This window comes from Entelurus aequoreus, linkage group LG02 (assembly GCF_033978785.1).
Source record: "Entelurus aequoreus isolate RoL-2023_Sb linkage group LG02, RoL_Eaeq_v1.1, whole genome shotgun sequence".
NCBI lineage: Eukaryota > Metazoa > Chordata > Actinopteri > Syngnathiformes > Syngnathidae > Entelurus > Entelurus aequoreus.
This window is the reverse complement of record NC_084732.1, coordinates 98,600,018-98,612,517: the sequence shown is the minus strand read 5'-3', so window position 1 is coordinate 98,612,517 and position 12,500 is coordinate 98,600,018. Positions and strand designations below refer to the sequence as shown.

Genomic DNA, 12,500 nt, shown 5'->3' with positions numbered 1-12,500 from the left:
ATAAGCAGTATCCACTAAATTTGAGAGGAAAAACATGTTTTCACATGACAAGCCGCAGAAATATACGTTGTGAAATGAGTTATTTACACAGAAATATTTTACAAATGTTTATTTACATAAGTTAATTGTTTCCAAACAGTGTCTGTAACACGGCAGTAAAACGGCTGATCAAACAAAACGTAAATCATCGTCCCCAAGCTCGCTCTCCAGTCGGCTAAACAGACTGGTTGTCAGGTTCAAACACTGATGACATCTATTAAACAGACAAGAAGCAAGGAGTCATGCGGAGACAGAGTTCAATTTGGCTCAATGAGGAGAGACGTTTGGGGCTGCGCACTCCGTTACAATCTCCCACCACGCTCTAAGGTCCGGCCCCACGTGCTCCTCTATTTATTCGGGAGGTCCCTGGTTACATCACTGAGGCTGCTTCTGAAGGAAGGGGGGGTATTTTCGACAGTTATCGTATTTTTACGGACTATATAGCTGGTAAATAAGCAGTACCCACTAATTTTTAGAGGAAAAACATGTTTTCAGACGACAAGCCGCAGAAATATACGTTGTGCAATGAGTTATTTACACGAAAATATTTTACAAATGTTTATTTACATAAGTTAATTGTTTCCAAACAGTGTCTGTAACACGGCAGTAAAACGGCTGATCAAACAAAACGTAAATCATCGTCCCCAAGCTCGCTCTCCAGTCGGCTAAACAGACTGGTTGTCAGGTTCAAACACCGATGCCATTTATTAAACAGACAAGAAGCAAGGATTCATGCAGAGACACAGTTCAATTTGGCTCAATGAGGAGAGACGTTTGGGGCTGCGCACTCCGTTACAATCTCCCACCACGCTCTAAGGTCCGGCCCCACGTGCTCCTCTATTTATTTGGGAGGTCCCTGGTTACGTCACAGTACTCGATATTCTGGACACAAACACTGATAAGAGACGACTGCGATCCAAGATTGCAAGTTGTCCCTTTGCACGGATAGAAAAGTACAACTTCAGCACAATTGATAATAACTACAGCAACGGCCTTTTAAGCATAAGAGTTGTGTGATAACTTACACATAATTATTCTAACACTTGTGTATTTACGAAACTGAAACAAAACAAAAAAAGAATGCCTTTGTAAGTTAATACTACTAACACAGACACTCATAAACGTGTTAGCATATTAGCAAATGCTAATGATGCTAGCTTCATTACATTACGATAGCGCAAACAAATTTGCTCGAACACACTGTAGGAATTGTTTTAGTTATATTGTAAAACCTACAAACGTAGCTTGGAGGGATTAAAGATCCAAACGAGTAAAAACGTTACCGATGACTCGAAGACGGAACGGCATTTGTACTTCCGGTCGAAGGACACTGCAAAGCACAAACAATACCACGCCTTACACAATAATTATATATATAATTACTTAATAAAACTTACAAACTTGGCATGGGTAATGAACGAAGAATCCATACGAGTAGAACCGCTATGGACGACACTGCAAAAAGTCAGTGTTCAAAAACAAGAAGAAAAAATGCAAAAGTTCGAGGTATTTTATTTGAACTAAGCAAAATGATCTGCCAATAGAACAAGAAAATTTGGCTTGTCAAGACTTTCCAAAACAAGTAAAATTAGCTGGGGATAAAAGTTGGAAAAGTCCCAAAAATGTTCAAAATACCTACCCAGGTTGGAGTCCCACAAGTCCCGCCGCCGGCCGGGATGCCCAAAATGTCCAAAACGCGGCCAGCAAAGTCCCACGGGAATGCGGGAAGAAAAGTGAGAAAAGTCGGTAAAATGTTCAAAAATCCCACCCGGGTTCTTGTGGCACTCCATGTGGGACTCCAACCTGGGTAGGTATTTTGAACATTTTGGGGACTTTTGCCGACTTTTCCAACTTTTATCCCCCCTCCCCATGGGACTCGGCTGGGTGTGTTATGGACATTTTGGGCATCCCGGGACTCGAACCTGGGGAGGTATTTTGAACATTTTTGGGGACTTTTGACGACTTTTCTCACTTTTCTCCCCCACTTCCCGTGGGACTTTGCTGGGTGCGTTTTGGACATTTTTTGCATCCCGGGACTTGTGCGGCCGGCGGCGGGACTCGTGGGACTGGAACCCGGGGAGGTATTTTGGACAAAATTGGGACTTTTTACCATTTTGACCGCCTTTTCCCCTCTTCTTCCCCGCCTTCCTGTGCACCATTGCTGGGTGTGTTTTGTACATTTGGACAAAAATAGTTTCAAGCATGTTTTACTCAATATAGGTCATCAAATCTCAGCAGCAAGCTGTAATATCTTACTGAGATCATTTAGGACCAAAACACTTAAAACAAGTAAAACACTCTAACATAAAATCTGCTTAGTGAGAAGAATGATCTTATCAGACAGAAAATAAGCTAATATCACCCTTATTTGATATATTCAATCTTACTTAGATTTCACTTTTTGCAGTGGACTAGAAGACAAAACGACACTTCTACTTCCGGTTCAAAGCAGGAAACGGTAGGACACTGCAGCAACCTGCAGTGAGCCAACTCGTCCAAAAGATGGCGCCATAGCACAGACAATAACACACATTTTCTGTCTCTTTGCATGTGTTTTATGAAAACTGTTTGCCAAGAAAAACCCATAAATTAGCCGCGTGGTTTTATAAGCCGCAGGGTGCAAAGCGTATGAAAAAAAAGTATCATGTTGTTTTTTTTTCCATTTTGTTTGTTCAATTTGTCCGCTGACTGCTTTATCGTCTTAGTGCAGGGGTGTCCAAAGTGCTGCCCGGGGGCCATTTGCGGCCCGCAGCTATTGCACATTCTGGAAATACTTTTGTAAAAATAAAAAAGAACATTAAAAAAAGTGGAATGAGGTGAAATCTAACGAGAAAAAGTTGCAATGTTGACACAAAAGCTGCCATGCAGGCTGTTTTTTTCTTTCTTTTGTCTTTCTTCATTTTTCTTTTTTTTGCCATTGCTCAAAAAATAAAAATAATGACAAAAAAATCCATTGTTATACTGAATTATTTTCAGGGCTCCGATTACTTCAAATATTTCACTTTAAAATGTTTTATGTGGTAAATATTGCATATATTGTGTCGTAGCCATATAAAAACATCAACGTTTTCTTTGAAAAAAGCGCATAAAACAAACAAAATAATAGTTCCAGCATAAAATGGACAGATATATCTGAAGTTGATCTCTTAACTTAAGTGTTGAAAGTAAAAGAAAAACCTAATAAAAACGTATCACTTTATGAGTGGGGCACCTTTTGGATCCCAAATATATTTAGTAGAGATGTCCGATAATATCGCCGATAAATGCTTTAAAATGTAATATCGGAAATTATCGGTATCGTTTTTTTTTATTATCGGTATCGTTTTTTTAATTTATTTTTTTAAATTAAATCCACATAAAAAACACAAGATACACTTACAATTAGTGCACCAACCCAAAAAACCTCCCTCCCCCATTTACACTCATTCACACAAAAGGGTTGTTTCTTTCTGTTATTAATATTCTGCTTCCTACATTATATATCAATATATATCAATACGGTCTGCAAGGGATACAGTCCGTAAGCACACATGATTGTGCGTGCTGCTGCTCCACTAATAATACTAACCTTTAACAGTTAATTTTACAAATTTTCATTAATTACTAGTTTCTATGTAACTATTTTTATATTGTTTTACTTTCTTTTTTATTCAAGAAAATGTTTTTAATTTATTTATCTTATTTTATTTGATTCATTTTTTTAAAAAGTACCTTATCTTCACCATACCTGGTTGTCCAAATTAGGCATAATAATGTGTTAATTCCACAACTGTATATATCAGTATCGGTATCGGTTGATATCGGTATTGGTAATTAAAGAGTTGGACAATATCGGAATATCGGATATCGGCAAAAAGCCATTATCGGACATCCCTAATATTTAGTGATTTTTTTATTTATCTTTTCACTGTGATTACTCAAACATATGAATGAATTAAAATCAATGGTGTCCTGCATTATTGATCTTTTAGGGCTCTAATGACTAAATACTGCATATTTCAGTTTTACTATAAAAAAAACAAAGTTGTTTTTGACAGAAAAGCCATAAAACATTTTTTTTAATTCGCATTACTTTATATCAACTTGAAGTTGATATAGAGATTTACTGTAAGCGTTAAATAATTTAAAAAAATAATAATAATCTGACTTATTTTTAACATTTTAATGACTGAGACTAGGGATGTCCGATAATGGCTTTTTGCCGATATCCGATATTCCGATATTGTCCAACTCTTTAATTACCGATACCGATATCAACCGATATATGCAGTCGTGGAATTAACACATTATTATGCCTAATTTGGACAACCAGGTATGGTGAAGATAAGGTACTTTTTAAAAAAATGAGTAAAATAAGATAAATAAATTAAAAACATTTTCTTGAATAAAAAAGAAAGTACAACAATATAAAAACAGTTACATAGAAACTAGTAATGAATGAAAATGAGTAAAATTAACTGTTAAAGGTTAGTACTATTAGTGGAGCAGCAGCACGCACAATCATGTGTGCTTACGGACTGTATCCCTTGCAGACTGTATTGATATATATTGATATATAATGTAGGAAGCAGAATATTAATAACAGAAAGAAACAACCCTTTTGTGTGAATGAGTGTAAATGGGGGAGGGAGGTTTTTTGGGTTGGTGCACTAATTGTAAGTGTATCTTGTGTTTTTTATGTGGATTTAATAAAAAAAAACAAAAAAAAAACGATACCGATAATAAAAAAAAAACGATACCGATAATTTCCGATATTACATTTTAACACATATATCGGCCGATAATATCGGCGATAATATCGGCAGGCCGATATTATCGGACATCTCTAACTGAGATCCTTTATGGTCCCCGGGACTCCTAAAGGTAACATAAATAAAAAATGCATATATTTTGTTGTGGTTTGAAGAAAAAAATAAAAAAAAAACAAAAAAAAACGATACCGATAATAAAAAACCCGATACCGATAATTTCCGATATTACATTTTAACACATATATCGGCCGATAATATCGGCGATAATATCGGCAGGCCGATATTATCGGACATCTCTAACTGAGATCCTTTATGGTCCCCGGGACACCTAAAGGTAACATAAATAAAAAATGCATATATTATGTTGTGGTTTGAAAAAAAACAAAAAACGATACCGATAATAAAAAACCCGATCCCGATAATTTCCGATATTACATTTTAACACATATATCGGCCGATAATATCGGCGATAATATCGGCAGGCCGATATTATCGGACATCTCTAACTGAGATCCTTTATGGTCCCCAGGACTCCTAAAGGTAACATAAATAAAAAATGCATATATTTTGTTGTGGTTTGAAAAAAAACCAAAAAAAAAAACGATACCGATAATAAAAAACCTGATACCGATAATTTCCGATATTACATTTTAACACATATATCGGCCGATATTATCGGCAGGCCGATATTATCGGACATCTCTAACTGAGATATTTTATGGTCCCCGGGACTCCTAAAGGTAACATAAATAAAAAATGCATATATTTTGTTGTGGTTTGAAAAAAAACAAAAAACGATACCGATAATAAAAAACCCGATCCCGATAATTTCCGATATTACATTTTAACACATATATCGGCCGATAATATCGGCGATAATATCGGCAAGCCGATATTATCGGACATCTCTAACTGAGATCCTTTATGGTCCCGGGGACTCCTAAAGGTAACATAAATAAAAAATGCATATATTTTGTTGTGGTTTGAAGAAAAAACAAAAACGATACCGATAATAAAAAACCCGATACCGATAATTTCCGATATTACATTTTAACACATATATCGGCCAATAATATCGGCGATAATATCGGCAGGCCGATATTATCGGACATCTCTAACTGAGATCCTTTATGGTCCCCGGGACTCCTAAAGGTAACATAAATAAAAAATGCATATATTTTGTTGTGGTTTGAAAAAATAAAAATAAAAAAACGATACCGATAACAAAAAACCCGATACCGATAATTTCCGAAATTACATTTTAACACATATATCGGCCGATAATATCGGCAGGCCGATATTATCGGACATCTCTAACTGAGATCCTTTATGGTCCCTGGGACTCCTAAAGGTAACATAAATAAAAAATGCATATATTTTGTTGTGGTTTGAATATGAAAAATATCAAAATGGCCCCCGCATGCTTTAATTTTTCCGTGTGCGGCCCTCAGTGGAAAAAGTTTGGACACCCCTGTCTTAGTGTCATTAACGTATGTCCCGCTGCAAAAAAAAAAGACAATTCATTTTTTCTTTGTATTTCTCTTTCTTTGTGTATCTGCCGCCCTTACACATTCACAAGAATGTGACGAGAGCATGTCAAGCGAGGAGCCACGTAAGTCCACCCGGTGTGTGACCGTGTCAGTGTACTGTACATGGTGTGTGTGTGTGTGTGTGTGTGTGCTCGTCCTCACAATGTCGAACAATAGACCAAATATCCACGCTCACTGTAACCTAGGGCTGGGCGATACGGCCTTTTATTAATATCTCGATATTTTTGGTCCATGTCACGATACACCATATATATGTGGATACTTTGCCTTAGCCTTGAATGAACACTTGATGCATATAATCACAGCAGTATCATGATTCTATGTGTCTACATTCAAACATTCTGCTTCATACTGCATTAATATATGCTACTTTTAAACTTTCATGCAGAGAGGGAAATCACAACTAAAAGTGTATTTATGACACAGTTATTAAGCAGTGGCACAAACATTCATGTCATTTCCCAAACACAAAGTGCAAGATTGTCAGAGACGTTTTAAAACAAGCTACGAGTGCACTTTTGTGCATGATGTCACTAGGATGACATATCAAAACAACACTCAGTTAAAGTGCACTTTTTGTACAGAACGCCACTACAATAGTTCAAAACAAATAAAGTGCACTTTTGTGCATGATGTCACACAACATGCTGTATGTGTGATTTCAAAGCTGCCTCAATTTTAGGCATTTTTGGACAGAAAGAGCACCAAAAAAGACAAAAATATAACATCCTGAAGGCACTGATAAATATCTGCACTAGAGATGTCCGATAAAATATATATATTATATTTATTATATTATATTTTCAGATAAATGCTTTAAAATGTAATATCGGAAATTATCGGTATCGGTTTTTTTTAATTATCAGTATCGTTTTTTTAATTTTTTTTATTTTATTTTATTATTTTTTTTATTAAATCAAGATAAAAAACACAAGATACACTTACAATTAGTGCACCAACCCAAAAACACAAAAGGGTTGTTTCTTTCTGTTATTAATATTCTGCTTCCTACATTATATATCAATATATATCAATACAGTCTGCAAGGGGTACAGTCCGTAAGCACACATGATTGTGCGTGCTGCTGGTCCACTAATAGTACTAACCTTTAACAGTTAATTTTACTCATTTTCATTCATTACTAGTTTCTATGTAACTGTTTTTATATTGTTTTACTTTCTTTTTTATTCAAGAAAATGTTTTTAATTTATTTATCTTATTTTTTTTAATTAATTAAAAAAAAAAAAGGACCTTAGCTTCACCATACCTGGTTGTCCAAATTAGGCATAATAATGTGTTAATTCCACAACTGTATATATCAGTATCGGTATCGGTTGATATCGGTATCGGTAATTAAAGAGTTGGACAATATCGGAATATCGGATATGCTGCAAAAAGACATTATCGGACATCCCTAATCTGCACCCATTTACTTGTTTATTGGTGTTCATAAATCATTGTCAGCCTTTTAATTATTATTTTCTGGTATTGAAATAAAAAATTTAAAAAAGGATGTTTTTTTGATGAAACGACATGCCTCTGGATCCAGATTACTACCTGGGTTTGAACAATATGATCTTACAAAAAATATTATTTTGCATACGTCTGTAGTAAAAAAAAAACCTTCACACGTGCAAGATGCATTGCTAATAATCACCTTTTTCCCCCCCTTTTTTTTTCATCAGCAAAAAGAGAAGAGGAGGATCTCGACGATAAGAAATTAATTAAGAAGCGGATTAAACAGCTGAAGGTGCTGGATCCCAAGATAGCACAGAATCTATGTAAGTATTCATGAAGGTCTTCCTACCATTTTCTCTTCTGTTGACACATTCCGATATATAGCATATGATGTCTGCCATTTAGGTAGAAACACAATGTCGCACTTTTCAATGGCGACAAAGCAGTTCCACAAAAACTCAAAATGCTCCAACGTAAGTAAAGTAAGACTCCACTTGTCTTAAAATGTGCTAGCTTGATGCTAATAAACATTGGCTTTGCTATCGACATGCTACTCATTAGCGATTTTACATGGCAATTTCAACTACAATGAAAACTACAACTAAGATGCACAAAAGAATCAAACAGCTGGCGCGTAATAAGTACATTCAATCAATCAATTAGGGCTGCAATTAACACCTAATTTGATAATCGATTAATTTGTCGATTATTACTTCGATTAATAATCGGATAAAAGAGACAAACTACATTTCTATCCTTTCCAGTATTTTATTGGGAAAAAAAAGCATACTGGCACCGTACTTATTTTGATTATTGTTTCTCAGCTGTTTGTAAATGTTGCAGTTTATAAATAAAGGTTTATAGAAATTTAAAAATAAAAATAAAAAAGTTGCCTCTGCGCATGCGCATAGCATAGATCCAACGAATCGATGACTAAATTAATCGCCAACTATGTTTATAATCGATTTTAATCGATTTAATCTATTAGTTGTTGCAGACCTACAATCAATCAATGTTTATTTATATAGCCCTAAATCACAAGTGTCTCAAAGGGCTGCACAAGCCACAACGACAGCCGCGGTATAGAGCCCACATAAGGGCAAGGAAAAACTCACAACCCAGTGGGGCGTCGATGTCGAAGTACAATACTTACAGTATTAACACATTTTAGGGCGCAACGACAGAATCAAACAGCTGGCGCTTAATAAGTACAATACTTACAGTATTAACACGTTTTAGGGCGCAACGACAGAATCAAACGTCTGGCGCGTAATAAGTACAATACTTACAGTATTAACACGTTTTAGGGCGCAACGACAGAATCAAACGTCTGGCGTGTAATAAGTACAATACTTACAGTATTAACACATTTTAGGGCGCAGCGACCGAATCAAACAGTTGGCGCGTAATAAGTACAATACTTACAGTATTAACACGTTTAAGGGCGCAACAACAAAATCAAACAGGTAGCGCATATAATAAGTACAATACTTATAATATTAACACGTTTTAGGGCGCACCGATAGAATCAAACAGCTGGCGCGTAATAAGTACAATACTTACAGTATTAACATGTTTTAGGGCGCAACGACAGAATCAAACAGCTGGCACGTAATAAGTACAATACTTACAGTATTAACACGTTTTAAGCCACAACGATATAATCAAATGTCTGGTGCGTAATAAATGCACTACTTACAGTATTAACACGTTTTAGGGCGCAACGACAGAATCAAACAGCTGGCGCGTAATAAGTACAATACTTACAATATTAACACGTTTTAGGCCGCAACAATATAATCAAATGTCTGGTGCGTAATAAATACACTACTTAAAGTATTAACACGTTTTAGGGCTCACCGATAGAATCAAACGTCTGACGCGTAATAAGTACAATACTTACAGTATTAACACGTTTTAGGGCGCAACGACAGAATCAAACGTCTGGCGCGTAATAAGTACAATACTTACAGTATTAACACGTTTTAGGCCCCAATTATAGAATCAAACAGCTGGTGCGTAATAAGTACAATACTTACAGTATTAACACGTTTTAGGCCCCAATTATAGAATCAAACAGCTGGTGCTTAATAAGTACAATACTTACAGTATTAACACGTTTTAGGCTGCAACAATATAATCAAACGTCTGGCGCGTAATAAGTACAATACTTACAGTATTAACACGTTTTAGGCCGCAACAATATAATCAAACGTCTGGCGCGTAATAAGTACAATACTTATAGTATTAACACGTTTTAGGGCGCAATGATACAATCAAACGTCTGGTGTGTAATAAATACAATACTTAGAGTATTAACACATTTTAGGGCGCAACGACAATCAAACAGCTGGCGCGTAATAAGTACAAAACCTAGAGTATTAAATGTTGCAATAAAAATGCAATTTTATTATCAAAAACAATATTTATATTATCAACACACACACACGAGTCCCTAAAATTGGTAACGTTAAGTCGGACTATATAGCCGATAAGCAGCATCCGCTAAATTTTAAAAGAAAAACATGTTTTTCTATATGTAAGCCGCACCAGACGACAATATATAGATACAGATATATACGTTGTGAAATGCGTTATTTACACAGAAATATTTTATACATTTGTATTTTACATTAATTGTTTTCCAAACAATGCCTGTGACACGGCAGTAAAACGGCTGATCAAGCAAAACAGAAGTCGTCGTGATGGACCCAATCAGATAAAAACGCCACAGAATGTTTCGGTGTGTCTACGAACACTTTTTAGAGCGCAACGGACAGCAAAGACCGAACTGACCGACACGCCATAAACTGTACGCTACCGCCATCTAATGTAATTGTGACTGTAATTGCACCTTAGTGTCATACCTGCAAATGAGCCTAAGAAATGTGATAATAAAACAAGATAACTGGACAGCTGTCATCATAATCAGCTTTTTTTTAATTGAAATGTTGCAATAAAAATTCAATTTTATTATCAAAAACTATATTTATAATACTAAATGTGAACGGTACACATCCCTAGTGATAAAGAGGCACTGAACGTAGTAATTAAATGCCAGTAAGTGAAATTGACCATTTTTTCTTGAAGATCTCAGCATCTCATTGGCTATTATCAAGAGGAGCGCTGACCTTTGGTTCCTAGATGAACAGAAAATGAGGGTAATCAGCCCATAAATAGTGCTGAATCATGTAGCGGAAAATGATGGGACTGGTATGTGCAGAAAGAATAGGAGAGTAAGTGATTCATGCCTTGGGAGATCAGAGTCCAGAAGCCATTACCCAGGTTGCATATGTGAGGTTGCAGGCTGTCATTATGTCGGCTCATCTGGAACAATTACATCAATGGAGCCTGTGCCAGTCAGCCAGCCTCCTGTTACCTGGACTCGTAGAAGTCCTCCATCAGGTTTTTGTACTGGGGAAGCTAAGGTGCTTGGAGAGGGTCCATGCAAGTACATAAGCCTCATGTTTCACTATTCCCACACTCATTGACAAGAGTTATTTGACCCACTTACTTTAAGTCGGCCGTGTCCAAATTCTGGTCTGCAAATTGGCCCACGTGCATTTTAAAAGTTTAACAACGTTGTTGCAGCTCTTTTGTCTCCATCGAGTGGTCAACGTGAGTTTTGCCTGGTCAATGAACATTTATTTTGTACCGATTGTGCAGCATTTATTTATAAGACCCTATGCAAACAACCTACCCTAGTCATGGTGCAAAAAAAAAATAAAAAAATAATCCAACCAACAAAAAATGTCAACAGACATGGTCACAGAACTTTGTGGATGTTATACAAAAAATAACTTTCAATAACCATAAAAAAAATCTAAATTAAAGCCATTACAAAGCATGATGGGAAAAATGCAAAACAACCTTCCCTAGTCATGGTGCAAAAAAAAATAAAATCCAACCAACAAAAAATGTCAACAGACACAGTCACATAACTTTGTGGATATTATATTTAAAAAAAAACATTCAATCACCATAAAAAAATCTAAATTAAAGCCATTACAAAGCATGATGGGAAAAATGCAAAACAACCTTCCCTAGTCATGGTGCAAAAAAAAATAAAATCCAACCAACAAAAAATGTCAACAGACACAGTCACATAGCTTTGTGGATATTATATTTAAAAAAAAACATTCAATCACCATAAAAAAATCTAAATTAAAGCCATTACAAAGCATGATGGGAAAAATGCAAAACAACCTTCCCTAGTCATGGTGCAAAAAAAAAAAAAATCCAACCAACAAAAAATGTCAACAGACACGGTCACATAACTTTGTGGATATTATATTTTTAAAAAAACGTTCAATCACCATAAAACAATCTAAATTAAAGCCATTACAAAGCATGGTGGGAAAAATGCAAAACAACCTTCCCTAGTCATGGTGCAAAAAAAAAAAAAAAAAATCCAACCAACAAAAAATGTCAACAGACACGGTCACATAACTTTGTGGATATTACTTTTTTTTTTTAAACGTTCAATCACCATAAAAAAATCTAAATTAAAGCCATTACAAAGCATGATGTGAAAAATGCAAAACAACCTTCCCTAGTCATGGTGCAAAAAAAAAATCCAACCAACAAAAAATGTCAACAGGTACGGTCACAGAACTTTGTAGATATTATATTAAAAAAAAAAAAGTTCAATCACCATAAACAAATCTAAATTAAAGCCATTACAAAGCATGATGGGAAAAAT

The 12,500-nt window shown here is 35.6% G+C and overlaps 1 protein-coding gene across 3 annotated transcripts in view; it reads left to right on the top strand.

Moving 5' to 3' along the window:
* Positions 1-12,500, top strand: part of LOC133641759 (protein diaphanous homolog 3-like) — a 307,291-nt gene that overhangs the window by 130,484 nt on the left and 164,307 nt on the right. For all 3 annotated transcript variants that reach the window (XM_062035759.1, XM_062035742.1, XM_062035751.1), the window contains one exon: positions 8,026-8,121. In XM_062035759.1, the coding sequence (XP_061891743.1) occupies positions 8,026-8,121 (96 nt within the window). The remainder of the gene's footprint in view (positions 1-8,025; positions 8,122-12,500) is intronic.